Below are 25849 nucleotides of genomic sequence, written 5' to 3'. Positions count from 1 at the left end.
TTCACAAGCGTGCGATGCACTGCTCTACCCTTTGTTAACTAGTCTTCTTAATTGACGCCCAAATTCTCCCTATGCAATCAAGAGAGGCTGCCCAAAGGACGTGATGCTTCTTGGGCCTCCGAAGGCCGATCACACAGCTACTTCCTTAATTAATTCAACTTGAAGGGCCCGTGAAGATCATTTGGGTCCGTTCGATCATTTGGATTATCGAGTAACACAATTTTCGGAAATTCAGATGAGTTTTCTTTTTTTTCTTTTATATTATTTCGCACAGCAGTCTCTTCGGTGGACCCTGGATAATGAAAATGGGTTATTTATCGATAGATGAAATCCTTGCTGCACCAAGAGAATCACCATTTGCGAGAAGATGTTGTATAGCTCATTTTATGATTGTGATTTCTTAAGAAATAAAGTTAAGAAAAATTAGTTCAATTTACAGGGGTTTACATCATCCTTCGAGAGAAAGATCCATTGTTTTAAAAACACCGTAGCCTAATGCGTTTTGCTGTATTCATAAAATATTGCCTAAAACAAGTAAGAATAATTGTGGCCCACATGTTATTGTTCATTAATGATTTAATAATTATTTAAATGCTAAAAAAAAAACTTATTGGCTATTAAAAAACACAACTTTATAAAGGTGTGCGATTCTTATAAAATTATGTGCCTATTGTAAAAATAGAATCTGCTTTGATGCAAGATACTTGTTATTAACCTGTATAAAGAATCTAGTCCTTCCTCTACACAAGATAACAAAATATTGTAAGTTATCCTCTATGAGATAGAATACTTTAAGACTAAAGTGAGTTAAGGGGGAGAAATTATATTTTTTCATCTATCTTATTTCTGCAACAATAATGTTCTCAAAGTTGTTCTAGATAAATATATATTTTCATCTCTCTTGTCATGAATAAATCTTGAAGAACTAAGATTCTTTAATTTTGAAAATTTGGGTATGTTCGTTGGGAATTTCTCTGTCCATGTCATTATCAGTTTATTAGAATCAATGCTTTGTGTAAATTACTTACCATAAAAGGTGATTTGATTATGTAAATTCTCATATTGGTTAATAAATCAGGTTTTATTGTACATAATTTCAAATAAGGGTCATGTATTAAGTTGTATGGACTCAATCTATCTCGATGATACCCTAGTTCACGAAATTGTTGGGGGTGATTTACATGGTTATGCCATTACATTACTTCTAGGTAGGTTTTAGGTAAACAATCACAAGTAATGACGAAAGCACAAGTGTTGTATATAGGAGGAGGCTGTGCCGTAAAGAACTTGCCTTTTCCAAATCATACATTGAATCTTGGATGATCAAATCCGAATCCCAACACTTGATTAATAAATATATTCTAAATAAAAGATATCATGGTCCAACCAAGAGCTAGATATCCTTAAATCATGGAAATTATGCTGTTGGATGTTGGTTGAAGATTGATTCTTTTACATACGAAAATTCCAGTGAGCTGCTTGTTCAGTTTGAATCGTATGACTTAGGAAATTTAATAGGTGACCAACAACTAGTATTTTCAGACAAGATTGCGGAATATTGTCACCATGCTCGGCCTATTCACGAGTAGGAGCTTAGGACTAGCAATAGCTAATTGAACTCGATTGGATATGAAGCAATCAAACTGATTTGTTTTTTTTTTTTTTTTTTCAGACAAGATTGTGGAAGATCATCACCACGCTCGGCTTATTCACGAGCAGGAGCCTTGGGACCAGAAATAGGTAATTGAACTCGATCGAATATGAAGCAATCGAGCTAATTTTTGTACTTCTATATTGCTAATTGATAATCTCTTAACGTTGGCAATTGATTGGTATCTGAATCTTAATAGTGAAAGGCCATATAAAGACTAGCATACGAACATTCACGAATATCTTAAAACACCTAGATATTAAAGTTATGTCAAAAAAAGAAAAAGAAAAATAATCAAGTACCTAGTAAATTATTCTATCTCAAGGCTTGTGCAACTTTTCGACAATCGCATCCAAATTAGAATTGAAAACCAAGGGCTAGAATGCAAAATTATCATGTATCTCCATAAACACCCACCAGTCTAACAATGGCTCGTTAGACTCGATAGTCAACAAAACTTAATAAGAAAATATACCTCGATCCAAAGGAATTTCTTAGAAAATATCTCACCAGTAGGTTGAAATGGGTGGAATAGCATCTTCTGTAGCTAAAGTAGAAGGGAAAATGTCACAAAAGGTCTCTGATCTTTTATGTAATGTTCAATTTTATCCATGAGCTTTTGATTTGCTCAATTTGGTCCATGAACTTTCATTTAATGTTCAATTTCATCTCTGAGCTTTTGATTTGTTCAATTTGGTCCCTAAACTTTCATCTAATGTTCCATTTAGTCCCTAACTATTTGAAAATTGACCAATTTCCCTTCTTTTTTATACCAAACTGTTTTTTTTTAAATAAATAAAAATACCAAACTGGGGTTTTTTTTTTTTATAAATAATGTACAAAAGCCCATCAATTGATTTTTCCATTTTCGGTGAAGTCCATAAAAAGACAAATCAATTGATGGGCTTTTGTACATTATTCAAGTAATTTGCATATACAAAAAGAAATCAAAATGCAAGATTCACCTTTGTTTATTATTACTGTCTTTTTTTTTTTCCATTTGTTTTTAATATGGAGAAAGGAAATAAATATTGACATTTATTACTTTGCATAATGTGGTATTTTTTCGACCAAAAAAAAACCCAATTTGGTCTTTTTTATTTATAAAAAAACAGTTTGATATTTAAAAAAAAAAGAAATTGGTCAATTTTCAAATAGTTAGAGACTATATGGAACATTAGATGAAAGTTCAAGAACTAAATTGAGCAAATCGAAAGCTCAATTATGAAATTGAACATTAAATGAAAGTTCATTGACCAAATTGAGTAAATCGAAAGCTCAGAGATGACATTAAATATTAGATGAAAATTCATTGATCATTTGTGACATTTTCCCAAAGTATAACTTAAGGCATGTTTCTATCATCATTAAGGGACAGAATACCTGTTTTTGAATGTTCTTTCTGCATATAATCCATTATTTTATGTTTTATATTAATTTATAAACTTATCAAGAAAGAGAAAGTGGAGAGAAAAGAATGGGTCAATTGTACCAATAAAGAATGAATAGGGGACGAATACTGAAGAGCCTGTGCTGGAAAAGAGTGGAACAAGCTTTCCCTTAATAATATAATGGCCCAAAAACTCATAATCTCTTTCCCTCTTTCTCTCTCTCTTAATAATTGACCAAATACCACCATTGCTTTGTAGAGTTTTGCCACTTTTTTGCACTTAAAGATGCAGACGTCAGAAAGGTTTTCCTCGAAGAGGGCAAATTGCTTATTTTAAAAGGAAAAAACCTGTTCGGGAATTTGCCTGGAAAATTCAGAAAGGACAGGAAGAGAGAAGTCAGAAAATTGGGGAATCCAATGTCATGAAATTGGTCTTTTTGTACCATGTTACCAAAAGAAGTGACAACATCCCAGGATATAAATATTAAAAGCAGGAGGTGTCACGTGTCGATTGCGAATTGGTTGTTATTGTACATATGCATGAGGACCCAGAAATCCCATGAGTGGGGCGATACTGTCTACAAAAGAATTTGCAAGTGCAAACATGTGATTTACCTTTTTTTCCCCTTATTGGTGTTAAAAAATTGCACATGATTCATGGTCTAGCCCCACGAAAGGGAGAAGGATATGGAGCAACCGATGCCTTTCTTTGCAAGAGGGTATTCTTTTTCATCAATCATACATCTTAAATGAGATTTTTTTTTTCAATTCAAAATGTAATAATGAATTAAAGTGCACATCATACAAGATAATAAGATTGATTAAAAAAACCATCTCTTCTTCATCCTTTTTTGCTTGTGTATGAGGATACACAATGCTCTTGGCATTCCATTTTACCTACTACACACTATCTTGTGACATGACAAGTCATTTGAACATTTTTCTTTTCAAGCAATTCATAGCATATCTTCATTTTGATCCGTTTCGCTATTTTGGCTATAATTTTTTAGATACAAACACTAGGCTGTCCATATATATATTAGGAACAGTGCAACATAACGTCAATACATCCCGACAAGATCTAGAAGGGAGCTCGTACTCAAATTCACCCAATGTGTTTCGTCAAACTCATGACTACTCCAAAACTCTTCTATTGAGATTTGAGTCAAATGTCATCGGTTGCTCATTTGACTTTACACATCCAGATGTAGGACTTATTTCTTTTGCAACGTGTCGAGTACAATTTCACAATAATAAATGCAGTGCTTGTCCCTCTGTTAACGAAGTCTTCTCAACTCACGCCCAAAGGACTTGGATCTTTCTTGGGCCTCCAAAGGCCCATGACAATGTATACAATGAGACCTGGTCAAGCAACAAGCCTCTTCTTTCTTAACACACCTTGAAGGGCTTGTGGCTCCAGAATGACAGATGCGGATTTTTTAATCTTGTGCGATACTCTCTCCAATAGCTCGATAAATCTGAACCTTTGACTCATGGAAAATGAACCGTTTATCAATGACTTAAATTGTCGATGCATCAAGAGAAGCATCGTACAGAGTAGAGGATTTTGTTCCCCGAAAGGCATCCTTTCGACAAGATGTTGTGTAACACATCTTTATGATTGTGATTTTTAGAAATAAAGCAACATTGATATTTGAAAGAACTATATGCAAGCCTAGGCGCCGAGGACCTACTCTCGGGCGCCGAGGTCTTGGGCCCAACTTCAATGAATCTAGGCGCAAGCGCCAAGAACTCAAGCACAAGCACCAAGGTTTTGGGCCTAACCTCTATGGGCCAAGCCCATGACTCAAGGCAAAGGTATTGGGTTCCTAGGCCTTGACTCTATGGACCCAAGCTCGAGCATTAGGGACTTGGCCACAAGCATTGAGGTCCTAGGCACAGGTGCTATTCTCTTAAGCGCAACCTCATGGAATCGAGGCCGGGCACCGGGGTTCCAGGCCCGACATCTTTAGACTCAAGTTTGGCCTCAATGGATCCTAGTGATCCCAACCTTGGCTCTAAACCTAAGTCCACTGCTAAGGACTCGAGAACAAGTGTTAGGGTTCTCATGCCCAAAAGTGGAGTTTTTTTTTTTTTTAGTCTAAATGTCGATATCTAGTTATATTTTAAAAAATGTTTTCTGATTTTTAAAGTATTATTTTTCTAAATTTAAGTATGAGTCCCATTGATTTATTTTCCTAAACAATCTAAACATTGAAAAAAGAGTAAAAAAAAAAATTTTTTTCTAGGGAATAAAAGGAGTGTGAATATGATGTGTTAAATCTAATTAGTTGTGCAAAATTGCTTATGTTGGACTTGGGCGATGGATCTGCTCGAATGGGGCGGCGACTTCACATCAACAAGTAATAAATGTCGAACGCACTTCATTCATATGGCATGAAATAAAAAAAGTTTGTTCAAAATTGAAGGGGAGCACTAATAGGTCAATAACGATGCCGTCTAATGCGGAAACCGTGGTGCGCTCTCTCTGTTTTTTTTTTTTTCTTTTCCCCTCATTTTTTTGTTCATCGTATCAATTAGTATCCCGAACTACTTGTTAAAACATAATTGCATTTTTAAATTGTCAATCACATATAACACGAGAGAGGTCAATTTACTGAAAGTTTATAATTTCGTTAGTCGTTCACAAAAGTCGATTTTTTGTTGATTTCAAGTGAATTATCCTCACATCTCCTCTTCTTCGACGCCATTTTGTTTTGAACTTGAAAATTTGTTAGGAAAAAAAGTTTGGGCATTCAAATCATGGATGATTCAAGTGAAATAGTTGTTTTCTTTTTTTTCAAGTTTTGATCGATTATCCTTTTTTTTTTGTTTTCTTTATTAATGTTTATATTAGGATGTGTTTTGTTTCGGGAATTTATTTTTTATGATAATGGAAAATGTTTTACAGATTTCTGATTAGACAATTCATTTTCCTAATTTTAAGCAAGCCTATTTTCTTTGATTGTAAATAATTGTTTCTTGATTAACCATTTTCAACAAGCCAAACTCGTAAAAGTTCAGAAAATTAATTCACGGAATTTTTTTTCACTTAAACAAAGACAACCTAAAGCCATTTGAATAGGAGAGATCTCTCTTTAACAACTCCAAAAAAAAGCAACCAACCCTCCATCTGTTATTGATTTTATTGGAGCTTTCTCATTTTTTCTTCTTTTTACTTTCCTTTTCATCTTGATATGGGAGCTCTTTCTCATGGTCTATTTCTAAATATGAGAGTTCGAACTCTCCTAATTTAATTTTAGTCCTAGGAGTTCTTCACTACCGATTTAAATTTAGGAGTTTAATAATATTTTCAAGGATTTGATACCCCTTATATTTTGTAGTATTTTGGCATTTTTATGCTTCAATTTACTTTGTTATGAAAGTCTATGTACTTCTCATGTATCTTTTTGAACAATGAATACAATTTTCTTTTAATAATAATAAAAAATACAAACACATCCTTACTTTTAATTCGGTTGGTTAGTTCTAATGTGGATATCCCCACTAGCACGATACACATCAAGAGGTATTTCATAATAAACTAGCTGTATCACAATGACACGTTGATAAGTACACTGGCTAAAAATTGAGAGTTATAAAATTGAAGGACAAATATTGATTAAGATGCATAGCATGCTGAAATAGTGATCGAATCGTTGCACCTGATCGACCACGGCAGCCATACGTACGATTCTTTCTCGCCCTCGTCGATTTTTGGACAAATAATCATTTCTGTAATTAACTTGTTGGACCAAACATTTTTCTTTTATAACTTTTCGAGCCACGCCATCACCGTGGCGTTATTTTTTATTCCCTTCTGTGACCAAATAGTAGACCTTACACAGGCTCTTGGCCCAATCTCGATTTGAAAAAAAAAAAAAAAAAATCAGCACGAGATAAGCACACCGTCGAACAGTTAATTGTACCACGAGCGTCAGATTCATGCGTCACGAGCACTGCAGTCCTCTAATAATTAAATGTGCATTTACTTTAATTATGTATATGCACGTACCTTTTGCTTTGATTTCCTCAGAGTAATGCAAAAATTCCTGTAAATTAAAACGGACTTATATGCACTCAATTCTTGTTCCGTACGATAGTGATATGATATCCACATTAGCATCATCAACCCTTTTTAATAAGAGCAAAATTTGATTCATAAAAATCTCCGACACATGCAATCCACCTCTCTCTTATTCCCTCTTATTCTTTTTTTCTTTTTCGTTTTGATACCGAGGATCCACCTAGCACACCTTACGGGTGCTCACAGCTCCCGCCGGATGCCAGCCAACGAAGACCAATGACTATACCTCGAGGGAATCTTATTCTTGCTTCCTCTCCATCTCACGGACACACTCACAGCAAACATCAATCAATGTTTGCGCTCCGGTCGAACACATATTCACTTAACGTGTGCATAGATCGGACGAGACCTGTCGGGACATTTCTCTGAAACACAAGGGCCTCCTCCAACCCGACCATCGGGGACACCCTGGCGCTTTGATGGAATACAGAAACATGTGCTGGGCTCCAAGCAGAGCTTTTGAGACCCAATTTGACATCGGTCTGATATACAAGGCGGGACACGTTTACATTTGCCGCCTACACAGACGTGACGAAACCTTGGAGGACACATATCTGGAATACGAGCGCCTCCTCCAATCAGACTATCCGAGATATTCTGGCGATTTGATGGAATGCAGAAACATTTGCCGTGCGTGTAGAGCTTATGAGACCCAATAGGACACTACTTCGATACATAGGGCGGGGCACATTTACATTTACCTCCTTCTTCTGCAGCTTGTAAGACAGCAAGACCTTAAAAAAATGGAGTTTGGAAAATTCATTAGTGCAGTTCTACATTTATAAATCATAATTATAATAAATGAGAGACGAAAGATACCTACTAGATGCAATCACCAATAAAATGACCGATGCACTAGGCTTGGCTTGATCCTTCTCCATTTCCAAGTATGACAGCTTGATTGTTTGAGGTATGATTGTGTTTAGAGTTTTTTAGGATTATAGAGAGGAAACTTGGGCTTGATCATTAGAGGTAACCGTGGGAGATATGTGTCAAGTGTCCCTTTGAAGCAGGTTTATATAGATGTTTAGATTATGATTTTTTTTTTTTTTGAGTTAGAGTAAATGTAAGATTCGAAATTGAATGAATAGTAATTAGGGCCATGCTAAGATAACGGTGCATTTCGGGCCACCAACATTCTTTTCCAAATGATGGGCAACCGGCAATAATTAATATTGTAATTAGCTTTTTATCATATACTAACTTTCAATTGCAAACATTTTTTTGCTAGTTTCATATAAACTACAAATAACATATTTAGACTAAGGACTCTTTACCAGTGAACTTAAGAAAATTATGGAGTTATTTCAATATGAAGAAAATTACATCCACAGTTACTTCATATTAAATTTTGCTTAATTTTGTAAAAAATTTGAGGCATTTGAAAATTGATATTTTAGTTCCTAAATCTTTTGCAATTATATGAATTTTTTTGTCTACGACACAAGTTTGCATCAAACAAAGAACACTATCCTGCACATGATCGAACCAAGTCACTCTTGTCATATAATCCAAAATTTATTTGACAGCCCTAAAAGTAAAAATAAATCATACTCCGGTCGCATGTCTAAAACTAATTTACGACCACATATTTGCGATATGATTGACATAGATAATTAGAAAACTTAATAAAAGAAAATAGCCTTCAATACTTGCAATTGAAAAAATCGTAGTTCTTGCAGGTGACCTGAATTAACCAAAATTGTTTGTATAAACTTGGTTTTGTGACTGTTTTTCAATAATTTTTATGTTTAATAAGTTCTATTAAAATTAGGTTTGTTGTAAAAATAGTTCAATGTAGTGAAAACCAAAGGATTACTAGCTTGAATTTTTAAACTCGTATAAAAGGAAAAATAGTAATGAAAGTATGATTCTTTAAAATGTGATTGAAGATTGGTGTAAAAAAAATAAAAGATAAATCACCTTAAAATGCAATAGAAGAATTAAAACAACTATCATCTGATATTAGTGATAATTTGAATTTTAGTCAATAATAATTCTAGGTTTTTTTTTCCCTTCAAACTTATTTTTGGCAAAATTTTGTATTTATGGGATTCAATTTCCAACGAGTGGGATTTTCATTTCCCAAGGAAAACGGCCACAAAACTCATCCGATTTCCTTGGGAAATCATGGGTCGCTGAAGAGTAACGGTGTAGTTAGCTAAGCATTTTCCTATTAATTAACTTGCTAATATTCACATTCAGCTACTGTATAATTATTGGATTTTTTTTTTGTTACATTTATTTCACGGGTCTCAATTGAAATGCACGCTTGCTTTACTAGGTAAGACAATAAGCACTCACGGTATGCAATTGGATAATTCAAGCATTTATTGGATAATTCCAAATTCTCCTACCATAATATAAGAAAAGATACCTAAAATGTTTATATTCCCCTGTTAGATAAAATGCTCTCTTTTTTTCTCAATAATATCATTGTTTAACCCGATAAAAATATGCAAAAATTCAATAATACCGCACAAAATGCAAAGTGTGAACATTAGAAATCCAACTCATAGGGTTTTAGGCTTTTCCTCTTCAGTGGCTGCTTAGTTTGCATGACTCGCCAAGGAATTTAATTCATATTTTTTTAGAGGCTATAATTATCATAAAGCAAACTCTTGAATTTGGCATCTAATTCAAATATTCTTAAAAAAAATCCACTTCACGTTGGCCATGCTACATAGGATGGACAATGTCCATGTTAGTGATTTCCAATCAAAATTGGCTAAATGGACTCAATTGGTAAAATGTAAAAAATGTTTAAAACTAAATTAATACAATTAAAAGGCTTAAAACTAAATAAGTTTATGATTTTTTTGGTACTTTTCCCTTTTTTTTTGCCAATTTTGATCGGTCTTCCTTTTCCTTCTTTGTTAAGGCTTATATTAAGATGTGTTTGTTTTGGGAAAATTTTTATGTTAACGGAAAATGATTTATGAGAAATTATTTTCCAAAAAAAAAAAATTCCTTTTTTTTCTTGATTCTTTTACTGTGAATGATTTTCCATTAACTCCTCATTCTCAAGAAACTAAATGACTTTCATCACCCCCACACGTATCAAAAGGTATTTTGCGTGCAAGCCATGACAATGACACGTCGACGAGGACACTAACAAAAAATGGAAAGCTATAAGATCAAAGGATAAAATTGATTGAAATGCATAACAGCATACTAAATAGTGGTCACGTCATTGCACCACATCGACCATGCCATCCATACATATAATTCTTTCCCATCCTCGTCGACTTCTGGACAAAGAATTATTTCAGTTATTAACTTTTCAGACCCAACATTTTCTATTATCAACTTTTTTGGACCGGACTGGACCAGCTGCCTATCATTTTCCTGAACCTAGCCTAATATGCTATGAGAAGGGCTTCATGAGAGTCAAGGTCGGGAGACCCGAATTAAGGGTGGTCCGGACCTCCGCGGTTATCATTATCCCATTTTACTATTGGAGTTGACTCCGATAACATGAGCAGTTTAAGGACCTGCTGAAGTCCGAAACCCCACCATCACGTGGCATTATTTGCTTCTTTGCCTCTTCCACTCCCACTTGCGAACAAATAGTTGACCTTTCACAGGCTCTTGCCCCGATTCGGAAAGTCAAAAAATCAGCACGAGAGTAGCACACCGTACATAAAATGTACATTTACTTTAATTATGCATATGGACGCAATTTTTGCTTTAATTATTAGGATTAAACACATAAACACAACAAATTAGAGAGTAAAAATGAGAAAGAAAAATCGAGAGCAAGTGATTTTTTATTTGAAGTAAATCCTAAATTAGTATGTTACGTTTTAATTTTCAATGAAATAAGAGTAATGATTTCCATATATAGAAGTTAGCCCTAAGCATTCCTCCATAATCTCTCTCTCTCTCTGTGTTGATGTTCAACCCAAATAATATACTCATTCAATAGACAGCTATGATTTCATGTTTTGGGATTAATGCTTTCAAACATATTTCAAAAGGAGAAACCTTTTAGTCCAAACCGATATTACTAGAGCCAATACTATCATTCCTAGGTCAATAAACAAGAGTGACATGTTTTTACCAGAACAATGAGAGTTGGAGGACCAAACTCAACAAACCAATTAAAATGAAATATTACACAACACGCATTCTTACGTTATTTATACATGTGGATACGACATCATGTAATAGGGTAATGATTACAAAATCTAGTGAAAAACTAATTGATCATCAATTAGTTGTGCACCCCCAATCTAGTGAAAAACTAATTGATCATCAATTAGTTGAAGCCGAAGCTACAGTGTGTGCGTCTGTCGATGACGAAGTTTGATGCCGACTACTTACTTACTTTAGTATAACTACACCTAAAAATGTTTATTCATACCCATTTTCTTCTCCTTTTTGTCAATGTTGCCAATTCCCAGATTACTAATGTACCCTCGTGCATATAGTTGCCCGACTACCACTACTATCTTCCTCCGACTGCCACCCCTCAGATCTCAATCTAGCAATGACACTTGGAACTGCACTGCTGTCGCTGCCCTTTAGGCACGCCTCCTAAGCTTACCACTTACCTACGCTCTTGCGGCATGCCCCATTCGAGACACTGATGGATTAAGTCATGACATCTAAACATCAAACCCTATTTCTTTATTAAACTTAAAACACGGGTCTTTCCGATCAGGACGTAGACAAAGCGCAGGTGGATCTAATAGTTGTTCCAAAGGTCAAGTGAAGTCACAAAAGAAAACACTGTCAACGACGAAGTTTGTCTCGAAGCCGAAGCTATAGTGTGTGCGTGTCAGAAGAAGAAGAAGAAGAAGGTGTGAATAGGTGTGAATTTTTTGGGCTTTAGAGTTTGATTGTGGCCCATTGAAAATTTGGGAGATTGTGGCTGTGGATAGGTGTGAATTTATTTTTATTTTTTATGTTTTTTTTTTCATGCTAGAAAACATTAAGAGAAAAAAAGCTTTTGCTCCAATCAATCTAAATTTTTGTACCGATAATTCTTCTTTTTGCTCCTCTAATTGTTTAGTGATAGCCAAAAAAACACACGCTTTTTATGTGAAAGAATTTAAATTAGGTTGGTTTTAGGACAATTTTTGCAAATTTGAATATTGAGGAAGATTTTTAATATAAATGCCTAAAAATTTGGTACTCTTGTCCAAAACTGAACACTGAGCCCATCCAATTATGTATTCTGTCTGCTCGTGTGGCACTCACCCGCCTCTCCACGTTGCTCGTGTGCCACGCAAATTCCTAGCCCACAATCCGACCCAAACTCCCTCGCCTACTCAGAGAACCAATCCATTAAGTCACCCATTCTTTAGAGGTAACAATTTAAGGAGAAAATTTAGAGCCCAAGTTGGGTCGGGTATGAATTACTAAAATTGTATTGCATAAAAAAAAAAAAAAGTCAATTTGGATCGGACAATTTTCAATTTAAATCCACATGTTTGACTGACTGACCTAGTCTTGTTCGAGTGACTTGATAATCAATTCTTGGGGACAATCAATTGAGGGAAGGTTGGCTTTGCGTTTCGACTCATTAAGCATTACATGAAATTGTCCTTGGCCAGGAAAGTTTTCAGCCCGCCACAGCTGCATGACCTTCGACTATCCCGACATAGGCGGAGATGTCCTTCCGGTGAGGGGCGGATTTGGTGCGAGGTATGGATACCCAAAAACTTTCTTTTAACAATCTTCAAGCTCAAAACAAGATGCTGTTCTAAAAGAGAAGTGGTAAGAGAAGAATATGCTAGGAGTCGACAAGAACGCCCAAGGTATTTGCCCCCATCCCAGAAATCTTTGTCAATGAGGGAATGAAATTAGAAATCTTCAAGAGATCCGATTATCCTTCTCTTAGATGCGCTCGATACCTTTAAAATGAAATTTGCTATCCATTTAGTACGGGTAATGAGTATTTCGAAATATTCATCGGTACGATAAAAGGGGAAAAATGAGGAATAAGGAGAATCTAGATCCAAGCCATCTAATCATGAAGTCCTGGTTGGGGACATTTGGTTGGACAAAGATGAGACAAAAGCCTCAAGTGACTTTGGGAAATGGTACACTTCCTCTTGTTTATTCCCTGTACACAAAGACATACACAAGTGGCCAATTAGAACATCATTTTGAAAATCGAAGTTGGAGAATGAAGTCATGAGATTCCGCATTAGACGGCCAAGGAATAATTCTTTTGACTTCCCCCTTATATATCTCTTGTCATTACTCCGGCAGCATCATCCCAACAACCCCCCCTAGGCATCAAACTCATCATCGTAATCATCATTGTCTAATTAGTGCTCCTCCTCAATTTTAACCCATTATTCTTATAGGTGGTTCTCCATAATTTTTTCCCTTACAGCACCAGATGAAATTAAAAATTATTCGGGTGCTATCATATCATATGAAATAAAGCGTCCGACGTCTTATCAAATAGTCAGCCGTTGCGACCGGTAGTGTTCTTAACAAATTTCACACGTCGGACTAGATTAAGACTTTCCGGTAGTTGAAGGGAACCCCCACCACCCGCGTCCAGCTTAAACAATACACCTAACTAATTGGGTTAGATACGCCAAATCAAGTTAAGGCTTTGAGCATGAATTCGATAGGGCGAGCCCGCATCATTAGTACGGGCTTATCAGCACTAAACACCAAAATAGAAATCGATTTAATCCGTCGGTGCCTAAGTTAGATACTCAAATAAATATAAATACATACATATATATATTCATGGGCAAATGCCATTTAGTCTATTGATCCATTTCCTTTTTAATTTTTAATAATTGAATCCACACGATCGACAAGAAATATCCCTTGCCACTAGAACTTCATAACCTAAATAGTTGAATTAATATATTTGATTAGAGAAAGTGAAGTGAACATGTCTGCCACCAATCTCCTCCATTGCCTAATTAACTAACGGGGAAGCAGTAATTTGTGTAGGTGCCTACCTCACGTGCCATATGTTTCCGGCATACATCGACCCCACCTTTTTTTTTGGTCTGAACATCGACCCCACCATGCACACCAAATATATGAAAGAAAGACAAAAAGAAGAACATGCAATGGCGAATCCGTAATTTCAAGCCCAAGCACTAAGCCAAATATTCATTTCCCTTCATTGTTATATATATGTATATAAGCCCGATCGATTCCACATTGTCTTCCTCACCATAGTCTGTAATTTTGTATCCCCCAAGCAAGCGCTAGTTCCAAAGCTTGTTACTTTGCAAAGCAGTATGCAAGCCAATACGACATGCCACATAAGTCCAACTAAATTACTCCCTATACCCCCAAGGCATGACCGGATTCCGGCAGGCCGAGCCCTCGCTGCAGCTGCCAGCCATGTCCCCCAAGCCATCTCGATCTCCACCTTGGAGGGTCGCTCCATGGGTGTCTCCGTGGTCGAGGTGGAAGAAGATCGGGTGGCCGCGTTCTGGGACTACCAGTTCCTCTTTGTGTCACAGCGATCTGAGGCCGCCAATCTCGTCGTGCTCCGGGCTGTGGATGGGGCGGTGCCGCCCGACTTCCCCTCGGGGACGTATTACCTGGTCGGCCCAGGGCTCTTCGCCGACGACCATGGGTCCACGGTACACCCTCTCGACGGGCATGGCTACCTGAGGGGCTTCGTCTTCGGCGGGCCGGCCAAGGGCAAGGAGGTCGGGTTCATGGCCCGGTACGTGAAGACGGAGGCCCAGGTCGAGGAGCACGACCCGGTGAGCGACACGTGGCGGTTCACGCACCGGGGCCCCTTCTCGGTGCTCAAGGGCGGGAGGAAGGTCGGCAACACCAAGGTGATGAAGAACGTCGCCAACACCAGCGTGGTGAAGTGGGGAGGGAAGCTGCTGTGCCTCTGGGAGGGCGGTGACCCGTACGAGATCGAGCCCGGGTCATTGAACACGGTGGGGAAGCTCGAGATGATTGACGGTCATGGCGGGCCAGAGCACGGCGGCGTCGGCGATGTGTGGGACGTCGCCGCTAGCTTTTTGAAGCCCATCTTATATGGCACGTCAAAATATATTCGTGGACTATGTTATCTTTCTCTAGGTGAGTTGCTTTTCATGTTTAAACGTAAGTTTTGAAATGCAGGAGTATTCAAGATGCCGGCGAAGAGAATGTTGTCACATTACAAAGTGGACGCAAGGAAAGATAGGCTTCTCACTTTGTCGTGCAACGCAGAGGACATGCTGTTGCCCCGTAGTAACTTCACCTTTTATGGTAATCAATTTCATTTGATTCATTTTCCATTCACGAACATTAGTCGAGTAAAATATTTTGAATATCCCATGTTATGAAAAGAAATAAAGTGAAATGGGATTATCTTCGTTGACCCGAAGGCTAGACAAAAGTATTACCCTTTTCACTATGGATGACATGTACTTTTTTTTTGCTACCGTAGAATTCGACTCGAATTTCAAGCTGCTACAGAAAAAGGAATTCAACATCCCTGATCATCTAATGATTCATGATTGGGCTTTCACGGATACTCACTACATATTATTTGGGAATCGCATCAAGCTTGACGTTCCAGGTAATGTTATAAGAATTTAAATATTGAATTATGCATTCATCTAATCATTTTCATTTTTAAAATAATAAATGGTAGAGTAAAAAATCTTATATTGCATCAGAGCAGAGTCTTGAGTTCAAATCATTTTGAACTCCTTATTTGTATTATTGTATATTTCAACGCTTAGTATCTAAAATAGCTGGTCATGCTCTCAATTAAGTTTTTACAATTTCCATCAAAAAGAAAAAGTGGGTTCGTCACTTCGTGAGGAATAGTCATTTTTCTGCTTTGTAAAAGGCCACCATAAATTGAATTGATGATCATAAGATGATAATTTGTTATTTTTGGGCAAAATGACAATTTCTTTTTTTTATTTTCTTTTTAAATTGGAATTTCGTGCAGGGTCGATAAGTGCAGTGTGCGGAATATCACCGATGATATCGGCACTATCAGTGGACCCCAGCAAATCGACGTCCCCGATCTATCTTCTTCCGAGATCACAGAACGAGAGCCAGAACGGAAGAGATTGGAGGTCCGCCATTGAAGTGCCTGCGCAGCTTTGGCTCCTGCATTTCGGCAACGCCTTCGAGGCCGTGGACGAGGAGGAGGGAGGGACGAGGAAGATACGCTTGCAGGCCTGCGTCTGTTCCTACGAATGGTTCAATTTCCACAAGCTCTTTGGTGGGTAATAGATATGAATTAAACGAGGAGTGATGATATATATGTGTTCGTGCAATCGCTTGGACTAAACTAGCTGAACCCTAGTCAGTATGTTTATTTCAATTCTTGCATAATCATGTGGTAGTGGGTGCAAAAATTGCTCCTTCTTCCCCCTTATCATCGGTTGATTTTAGGGGTGAGCACTGGATCCGGTTTAAACCGAAAAACCGGACCGGACCGGTTGTTGAAGGTGGTTTCTAGCAAGACCCGTTTTGGTTCTAGGTCCCGCAAACCTAGAATTGGGCCGGGACTAGTTGGGTTCCCAATTTCAAGGAGAATTGTTAGTTGTACCCGAAAACAAATTTTGAAGCCTCTTTAAAAAAAAAAAAAATTAAAAAGTTTGCTCTCATCAATAGTTGAATCGCCAAAACCGGTTGTTTCAAAAACTGACGGTTCCAGAACCAATCTGTTCGATTTTCAATTCTAATATTTTGGAATTAAGATCATAGACTCACAGGTCATCCCTAGTTGATAAAAATATCATTTGCTAGACTTGAACATTAAGTTTGTTCTAGGTATACGTTTCAATTTTGTCCTAGTATATTTGGGCAGGATTCAATTTATATTTTTGGCCATGACAGGATATAATTGGCACAGTGGCAAATTGGATCCTTCCATCATGAATGTCAAACAAGATGGGAAGGCCTTGTTGCCTCATCTGGTTCAGGTGATCTCTTATTACCCAACATATACATACTTGCATCATTGCATGTACTTGCTGTTGCCATCTTTGTTGTAGTATCAATCTTCCTGAAAGAGGAAAAAAGGATGAATTTTGGGATTCTGTACGTACTCTCACTACTTCAGGGCTTGTATAACGCAGGTGTCCATCGACATCGACGCCGAAGGGGATTGCCGAAAGTGCTCCGTGGAGCCTCTCAACAACTGGACGCGGCCTACGGATTTCCCCGTGATAAATCCGAATTTTTCAGGGAGGAAAAACAAGTACATATACGGCGGCACAACCTCCGGTACCCGTCCTGCACTGCCGCATTTCCCGTTCGACTCTGTCGTGAAGCTCGATTTGTCCAATGGGTCCAGCAGCACATGGTCGACCGGGAACCGCAGATTCATCGGCGAGCCGATTTTCATCCCCAAAGGAACCGGAGAAGATGATGGGTACATTCTTGTGGTCGAGGTATATGACTTAACACGACTACGGCATATTTAGTGCATTACAATCGTTGCTATTGCTAACGAGAGTCGTGTAACCTGTCCCGCTTCTGTGTTGCAGTATGCAGTCTCGATTCAGAGATGCTATCTAGTCATTTTGAATCCGAAGAGGATCGGAGAAGCCGACGCTCTGGTAGCGCGACTCGAAGTGCCTAAAGAGTTTAACTTCCCTCTGGGATTTCACGGTTTCTGGGACGTCAACAGTTGACCTGTACATACATTGTAATCCCATATTCATCAATACTGGATATGAACGTATACTTGGTTTTGGGAATGCATTTGCTACCCTTTCTGCTCTAGACTTCGGGCTGGTTTGTTGCCATGCTGTATCCACTGTCCCCACTAGTATAAATTGCTAGTTATGGAAACATAGATTGATGTTCCTAACCAGGAAAATCGAAAATGGAAAAGGTAATTTCTCTCGTCGGTCCTAGTCCGTCATGCTGCAGTTTCATTAGTCAATGCCAGCCACTACCACCAGACAAAAAACAAGCAACCGCACGTAAATGGATCTAAAGATGGTTTAAATATGACTTGACCATCAGTAGAAACATAACACTTTCATAACACAAGCCAAAACTAGATAAAACCCCAACTAGCACGAACGCTGTAGGTGATTCTGTCCATATAAAACTTGAGTCAAAAAATGGACCTCAACAATTTGGTGAAGCCTTCATATTCCAATTGAGAATGACGTTTTCTGACTAATTTCAGCCGCCACCATGGGTAGTCTTGTTTAGAATCCCAGTTCTTGCCACTTCACACATATAATTTATCGGAGATAGAAAAGGATGGAAGTAATCAGATTCAGGTGAAGGCTTCTCGCACTTTTGTTGGGAGGTCTAGGTCAGGTTCAAGTTCACTGAGAGGTGAAAAGTATTGATCCACCATGTCTCCCGAAACTTTATCCAAGCTCGGAGGATCCCACTGCAATTTCACAATCCAGAAGGAATTACACCTAATGAGATAACTTGGCCAAAAATTATAGATTTTGATGTTTAACCCACAAATACCAGATGACATCAAAGTTAAATGCATGTTCTAGTATCAATATGTTCAATTGTTGAGTTAAATGGAATCTAATCAACCCACTTAGCTCCACAGGTGAAACATTTAAAAATGCAGGATGGAAAAGAGTACCTTTCGGTGCTAAGTCCTTGTCCACCACTCGTGCCCGAACCCCCTGAAAGGAAACCATCATGAAAGTAATTCCTTAAAGATCACGTGTTCAGATGTAGAGAAAGACAATCTTCACCTCACCTCACAAAAGTCATGAGAAATTTGCTTAGATATTCCTTGTAGGGACATGCGGTACTCACGAGCCAGGCACTGGTCAAGTGTTTGGAACCTCCCTTCTCGTACCTAAAGCACAAGGCTACTTTAGGGATCAAATGAAGAAATGCTTGCAAACAGGAAAAAGACAACTAAGATGCTTAAGAGGACTCACAGATCTCAAAGAAACCTTCAAGCTCAGTGGAGAAGCTTCTTTAAGTCTCCTAAGGGCGGAATTGCACCATGAATCCTTCAGTCCAGCTGTTTGGCTTTCCTGAATGACAATGTGGTACCATAGCGATTTAGAGTCTTTTACATTAAGCACACTAAGAAAGGCAAAGTAATTGTACAATTACTTTGCAAAAGGAGTTTATTTATTTATTTATTTTTTAAATTGAAAGCTGGTTTAATGAGTAACGTAAAAGATTTGGTCAGAACCCACTTATCCAGGAAAAAGGACTAGACCAGCGTATTAGAACACTCATTCAGTAGAGTATGCATAAAAAATCCCAGGACTGCTTATGCACGTGAAGGCAAAGTTAACATATATGGATCACGCTAATGCAGCATGCAGGTAACTATCCTGTAGTAAGCTCATAATCATAAATCGTCCATCAGGCATAGTCTTACCAAGGCATCAATAATCTCTTCAACCGTCTCGTGACCAAAACATTTATCAACCAACTCTATCCTTCAACATTAAACAGGAGAAGAAAAAGCAGAATATTGAAATCAGTATGTAAAATTCACGGGATCAAAAGATTAATAAATGAATGAGAAAACAGAAGTATAACACAAGTCCCAAGTGCTTTTAAGTAGACACATCATATTATCTTCGGTAGAAAGAGCACCAACTTGTGAACTACACTCATCTTATCTGGACAGACAAGGTCTCCATATTTTTCCAGCATACTCTCGATCACTGATGGATCATCTGTAACTAATTTCCCCAGTTGTTCTTCTATCAAGGGAAGTTTCTGCAGCATGACATGGAGAACAAAACTCAATTCTGCAATAGGTCCTAAAGTGAGGAGCCACCAATAAGTACTGAAGTGCAAAGGTGATTAACTGCATCAAGGGTATAGTGGGTAGCAAGGCCGCAAGCAATCATTTCAGCACCCGTAAGTTTCTCTCCCGTTAGACCCAAATATTCTCCTACAAAAAAACAAGTGTATTTCATTTAAGAATAGAAGGTAAACAGTGGTAGGCACCTATCAAATTATCAACTGACCAGGAAAGATGCTTCCACAAAACACAGTAAATAAAAACACTGGCTTTCATTGAAGGGAATAGAGGTAGTGCTACACGATGTCAAATATTGTCTTCACATAAGGGTTGAATTTGCGAGAAGAATAGAAGCTACTGCAAAATACCTAAATGACCAGGTAAATGGGAGAGGTAAAAGGAGGCTCCAGCATCAGGGTGGAACCCAATAAGAGTCTCCGGTGTAGCAAAGACCTGCAATATAAGATAATTCAACATCCAGGAACACGTGAACCACAAATATACCACAAAAGTAGATAGAGCACTCATGACATTTTTCTACGCTAGATACAGAATATTCATTCTACTCAGCAAGAATTAGAGGAATTAAGTAGGGGTGTGCAAAACAGACTGCCCAAACCGGGAGCTGCCCAGACCAAACCGAATTGGCCGATTTAATCCAGTTCCCAGGAGTGTCCGTCCGATTCCCGGTTCCTAAAAGTAGAACCGGTGTCCAGGCAGTCTGGTTCCAATTCAAAAGAGGAAGCGGACTGAACCGGACTGGACCGACTAAATATACTTTTTATTTTATTATTTCTTCAAAAAAAATAGTAAAATGTGAACTAAAATACTATTTTGGTCCAGTTCCAAGTAGTGGGAAAAAAAAGCGACCAGTTCCAGTGCACTGGACCGGACCAGGAAACAATCACCCCTAGAATTGAGGAAAAAATAGATTTTGGTCAAAAGTGCATCTATTCAGTTCAGTCCAACACTGATAAGAATTATGGCACATCATCTTCCTGGCCATTGAATATGGACAAGAAAAATGTCAATCCTCAAGAAGAGCAACTGATCAACTTTTTTTAACTGCATGGACAATGTAGACCTCCAGTTTATCTTTGTTTGTCGCCACCCAACTCTTTAGAAAGCTTCCTCAAACATCACTGGCTACAGCTTTAGTCAAATACCATGTGAGATAACATGATACTTTCTACACAAAAATTGGGTCATTAAGTTGGGTACGGAATATAAATAGATCTAACAGATCCCTAAAAGTCATAAATGTGCAGAAGATCCAAAAGACGGACATCCTGGTATGGAAGCTCGTCCAGACTTCAACTACTTTGCAGTATGGCACCCATTTCCCATTATACCATGCCGATCACCCACTGAATACTATTCCATGCAAAATCAACCATTTTTGCAATCCTTGTGCAAGGATTCATCCTAAAGAATATTACAAGTAATTTCTTCCAACCAATGTTCTAATAACCAAACCAGGCAAGCTGGTTCAACCATTTAGACATGAAACTTGCTCCCAGTATACTCCAGGTTGACCTCTTCAGATGATTAAAGGCTGTAATACTTTGGCATTGACTGAAGCCAATGCAGTAAAACCAGCCAAAACCATCTCAATCTGAATTCTGAAAAGTGCAACTTGAAGCTTTATGCATGTGTCAAGCCTCAAAATTCCATTAACACATTGATAAACACTATGCCTACAAACCACAAACATCTTTTTGCTAATACATGTAGCAGAGGCCATGTCAACCTGGTGATCATTGCAAAATCAGATGCTATGTGCATCTGCCAGCTTCAGAAAGTGAAAAAAAGTGTATTTAATAATTATAGCACTAATGTCAGCAACACAAAAAAGTGAACCTGCCAACATTACACTAAGCAAATTCCTCTCCTGGTACGTTAAGAAAATTAATATGAAGTGACCAAAGCATCAAGATTTCCTAAAACGGTCATGCTCATGTACATATTCCAGCTCAATCAGACACAAAGTATCAAGAAAGCTAGTTCCTTGACTTATTTTATTTTGAAAAAGAATTGCAAGGAGGACATAAAACTCCAGTAAATCTTTTTCACAAGTAAATCATCCATACAAATCATCAGGATAACATTTGGAATGTCCATTACTTAAAAAGAAATTCAAATAAAAAATTCCAAGGACATGGACATTCAAGAGAGAAAGCAAGCATAGATTGTGAACATAACTGTGATATTCAAAAGATGGAAAAAAGCATAAATCAGAATAATGTTAAAAATACACAATATAAAGTGGAAATAAACAGCTAAGAGCTCCCAAAGATATACGGTTTTATCGGTCGCAACTCGAAATGTCCCTGGAATTGAAACTCCAGCACCACCTCCCATTGTGATGCCATTTAGCAGAGCCACCTAAATAGGATTGATGGATAAGTTCGAGCACAAAAACTTCTCACAATTGAACTAAGACTAAACTTAAACTGTGCAAGCAAATTCTGGATCTATCATATCCACCCTGCTTTTGGAACATCAAAGGCAATTAAAATTAATAATAGCGACAGAAAGAGGGAGTACAAACCCAAGAACTCATTGAGCAGCTAGTAGATGGTGCAAAAATAACAACTAACTGAATAGATCATCAAACTCATGTATAGAATGCAACAAGGTCATTTTACATGGGGAAGAATTAGTCACACGATGCAACTACTATTTTTTTTACAATTTAAACAAGAGTAGCTCCAACTTCAAGATGAGTTAATGTATTAATCCCCTCCAGTCTGTTAGTGCAATTATAATCACCAAAACTATGAGCATAGCAAAAGCCAGATATGACAAGAAACTATGCATGAACCAATGACGTATGCCTGAAGCTTCTCAACTATATCTATCCAGGGGAACCGATACAGATCACGAAATCCTCAATAAGAAAGTCAATAATTAGTCTTCCATTAACATAAAGAACTTCTTTTGGACAGGCAATGCTTCAAATAATATAATACAATATTTAAGCACATTTTTAACAAGAGAAAACAAAATAAATTATATGTTAACCCTAGAATTAACAGGGTCGTTGACATAATGCATGTGTAATCATGACCTGTACTTCACCATAAACTATACAGTTTGGTTACCTCTTGGCGCACCCCTCAACATGATCTTTTTTTCTTTTTAATAAATGTAGTTCTTAATACAATCTTGGCCTTCGTATCTTAGATTCGTGAAGCATCAATATGATTAGGAAAATCGCATAAGATGACTTATGTATGATTCATAAGCTATGATCACATGATGGAATGCTGACATAATGGCATTCAGTGATACAAAACTTTCTCAACTTCAAATTATTATATTTAATGGGTGGGTAATCCTCTTGGTGCTGCTCGCGGAAGTTGCTCAACAGATAATCCTAATACAGAATGCATTCTCTCAAAGGTCTCCCCAATAGTTACCAGTCAAGCAGTAGACTTGAAACAATTGTATAAGGGAGAACAAGAGTTGAACGATAAACAGAAGAGCTAGCAAAGATATTTGCACCCAACCAAACCATAGTCACATCACATGATTGATAACTTTAAATACTGCATCACTGAAAACCTTTCTTCCCTTGCTTAATAAATGATGCCTACAGTATAACAAAAGTACTTTAGCTTTTTCCTTCTATGGACACTAGCGCAGGACCTCCACTATTGTATACTTAAAGTTTAACACATATTCACAATCACCTTATTTCAAATTATTCCCCACCCTTCTGCATATAAGCCCACCAATTTTTAGTACCCAAATCATCTCATCCTTAATTTTCCCCTTAAGCATTCTGCTAAGGTTATCTTCCCTTGAATACTCTCATAAAGCATCCTTATATCAAGTTCAGTCATATTTATATAAATGTTGGTATCTTACTGGCCAATGCTTTGTCCTACACGACATAAGCAGGCTCCTCCTCTGTTCAACAGAAAGTTCCTTTGCAAAATCTTCATCAAATTTGTCCAGTTGATATCCCCATGAGAGACTTCATCATTTCTTCCATCAACCACAATTGTGAAAATCATCTAAATTCTTCATTCTTTTTAGACAGGTATTTAACTTTTTAGTTCTTGATTTCCAATTATTACTTCACTTCTCTTGCTTCTTTTGCTAAATTTGCATCACACATGTTATGCTTTATGATTCTATTCCTTATTCAATTGGATAATACACCCCTCAAGCAGGCAGTAATCCTTAGAATTTCGTGTCTAATGTTGCCACTTTCTTAAAGCACAAAAATTAGCTAAGAAAGGATGATTAAATTAAACTGCTGCCTCTTAAACATGTAACACCTGCAACTTTTTTACACTATATGACGAGTGTCCAAGCCCAAGGAATCAAAATTTCCTATAATCCAAATCTAAAGAGCCAGTAGTTAGTTGAAAAAATGACATATCCATGTTCCTGCAGTGAGCATATTTTACCCTTGTTTATGAAGTACCTGAGCAAGAAACAGTATTCAAGCATCTCACATGGAAAATCCATATAAACAACCAGCGGATAAGTAGTAGATCAAGACACAACCCCAAAATCATAATGATAATCATGACAGTCTTCAAAGACGTTCAGTACTTACATGTGGCTTCAAATATGTACCTACAAAATATATAAAACTATATATTGTCCTAAAGAAGTCCTTGCAGTCCTCTATTTTTCCTGCATCAAGTTAAAAGTAGTCGATGAAATTACCAGGAAGTAGCATCATCATGAAAGACTACTTTTTTAAAGAATGGTTATAGAAATAAACAAGAAAAAAACCATATGTAATAGGAAAATTCATTAAAGAAATCACTTCAAAGTACCATAAATATGCAGATAACAAGAGAATAAACTGCAAAATGTAGATATGACAAAAACTTCCCATTGTACATATACTGTCCCCCTCAAGTGAGATTCTAAAATATGCCAAAGGGTGAATCACAAATCTTGCAGCCAATGTTGTCAAAGGCAATTGCCAGGTGCACATGACACTTGAGCTAATTAGTGCCATACCTACCTACTGTCCCTGAAATCTCAGCAAGACAATTTTTTTTTAAGCTCCCATGTTTTTGGCTAAGAACCAAGCAATAAGTTGGCACCATTTTTAAGTTTTCCAGATACATAATCCAGATGACACCCAAATCTTTCACTTTCTCATCTATAGAATAGAGTACCTAAATAAAATGTTTAGCCTTTTCTTGGGAAAACCCTAAATAGTCTTCTGTTGTTTAGATAGTTGTGCAATGCAGCTCGGATAGTTCGAGATTCAACATTTTAGTTCGTAAAGCATTCACTCGTTGCTCAAGAGTCCCTCAATTACTGATGTCAATATTAACCTTTCCCTCAGCTTCATTTTAGGCAAATGTAAGCATATTTCGTTTGTTTTCTCTAAGGAAGAAAGGATCATACAAAAAGAACTTCGAAGCAGACGTAACTCGAAGCGGGCATAGTAGTAAAACATCAAAACGGGCATTACCTCTATTTATCAAGTGGTAGAGGCTAACAATATCGCCCCCGGCGCAAAATGCCCTGCCACTGCCCTTCACAAGTTCGACATCCAAACAATATCATTTCCTTTGAGGAACACCACAGCATCAATGAGAGTTCGTAATCTGTCGGGCGTGAAAAGAGACCCACTACCTTCATCATCACGAAACCAATGTCCGGATCATCTTCCCAGTTCTTGTACAGCTTCTGCAACTTCGCACCCTGAAAACCCAGAAGAGCACACGTCACCACATCCATCGAAACAAATCGTCAACGAAGCGACTCGGCATATACACCGCAAAAAACGAGATTTTGAACATACGAACGCACCATTGCCGTGCTGAAAGCGTTGAGAACCGAAGGCCGATTGAGAATCGCCGTCCTCGAAGAGCCGCTTCCCTCGACCAGCACCTGCCCACCAAGGAGAGGGAACCCGTTTCACCCGCTTCGCAGAATCGCCATCGAAACATACGGAAAGTGAAAAACCCAAGAATCGATAATCGATATACCGACTTGGCTTTCGAGACCGTCGGCCGGCGCGGCGGCGGCGGCGGCGGCGGCGGCGTCGGCGTCCGGCAGGGAAGAAGAGCG

At 37.8% G+C, this 25849-nt stretch overlaps 2 protein-coding genes across 2 annotated transcripts; one reads left to right on the top strand and one right to left on the bottom strand.

The window, feature by feature from the left end:
* The first annotated feature begins 14292 nt into the window (after positions 1 to 14292).
* On the top strand, positions 14293 to 17817 carry LOC104444444 (carotenoid cleavage dioxygenase 7, chloroplastic). The gene is made up of 7 exons (XM_010058114.3): positions 14293 to 15120; positions 15205 to 15333; positions 15515 to 15646; positions 16028 to 16306; positions 16927 to 17012; positions 17169 to 17483; positions 17580 to 17817. Exons 1-7 carry the CDS (start codon positions 14355 to 14357, stop codon positions 17724 to 17726), a joined length of 1854 nt encoding a protein of 617 aa, XP_010056416.2. The 5' UTR covers positions 14293 to 14354; the 3' UTR covers positions 17727 to 17817.
* Positions 17818 to 17892: 75 nt separating this feature from the next.
* LOC104444446 (3-hydroxyisobutyryl-CoA hydrolase-like protein 1, mitochondrial) lies at positions 17893 to 25826 on the bottom strand. The gene is made up of 14 exons (XM_010058115.3): positions 25772 to 25826; positions 25589 to 25669; positions 25412 to 25480; positions 25248 to 25311; positions 24369 to 24448; positions 22097 to 22180; positions 20164 to 20248; positions 19860 to 19945; positions 19646 to 19767; positions 19421 to 19481; positions 18966 to 19064; positions 18779 to 18880; positions 18659 to 18701; positions 17893 to 18445 (listed from the first exon to the last, which is right to left on the bottom strand). The coding sequence occupies exons 2-14, from the start codon at positions 25589 to 25591 to the stop codon at positions 18423 to 18425; spliced, it is 921 nt and encodes a 306-aa protein (XP_010056417.2). The 5' UTR covers positions 25592 to 25669; positions 25772 to 25826; the 3' UTR covers positions 17893 to 18422.
* Positions 25827 to 25849: the final 23 nt, after the last annotated feature.

Source organism: Eucalyptus grandis, chromosome 5 (assembly GCF_016545825.1).
Source record: "Eucalyptus grandis isolate ANBG69807.140 chromosome 5, ASM1654582v1, whole genome shotgun sequence".
NCBI lineage: Eukaryota > Viridiplantae > Streptophyta > Magnoliopsida > Myrtales > Myrtaceae > Eucalyptus > Eucalyptus grandis.
Note: the sequence above shows the minus strand (reverse complement) of the source record. Positions and strands in the feature narration are given on the sequence as shown.

What these genes read in the sequence shown, in the direction of transcription:
- LOC104444444 (XM_010058114.3), top strand. Translation starts at nt 14,355, where the DNA reads ATGCAAGCCAATACGACATGCCACATAAGTCCAACTAAATTACTCCCT. An exon ending in TGTTGCCTCATCTGGTTCAG is followed by an intron (nt 17,013 to 17,168) that starts GTGATCTCTTAT and finishes TGTATAACGCAG; the next exon opens with GTGTCCATCGACATCGACGC. An exon ending in GGTACATTCTTGTGGTCGAG is followed by an intron (nt 17,484 to 17,579) that starts GTATATGACTTA and finishes TCTGTGTTGCAG; the next exon opens with TATGCAGTCTCGATTCAGAG.
- LOC104444446 (XM_010058115.3), bottom strand. An exon ending in CCCACTATACCCTTGATGCA is followed by an intron (nt 19,768 to 19,859) that starts GTTAATCACCTT and finishes GTCATGCTGCAG; the next exon opens with AAACTTCCCTTGATAGAAGA. An exon ending in TGAAGGTTTCTTTGAGATCT is followed by an intron (nt 18,881 to 18,965) that starts GTGAGTCCTCTT and finishes CTTGTGCTTTAG; the next exon opens with GTACGAGAAGGGAGGTTCCA.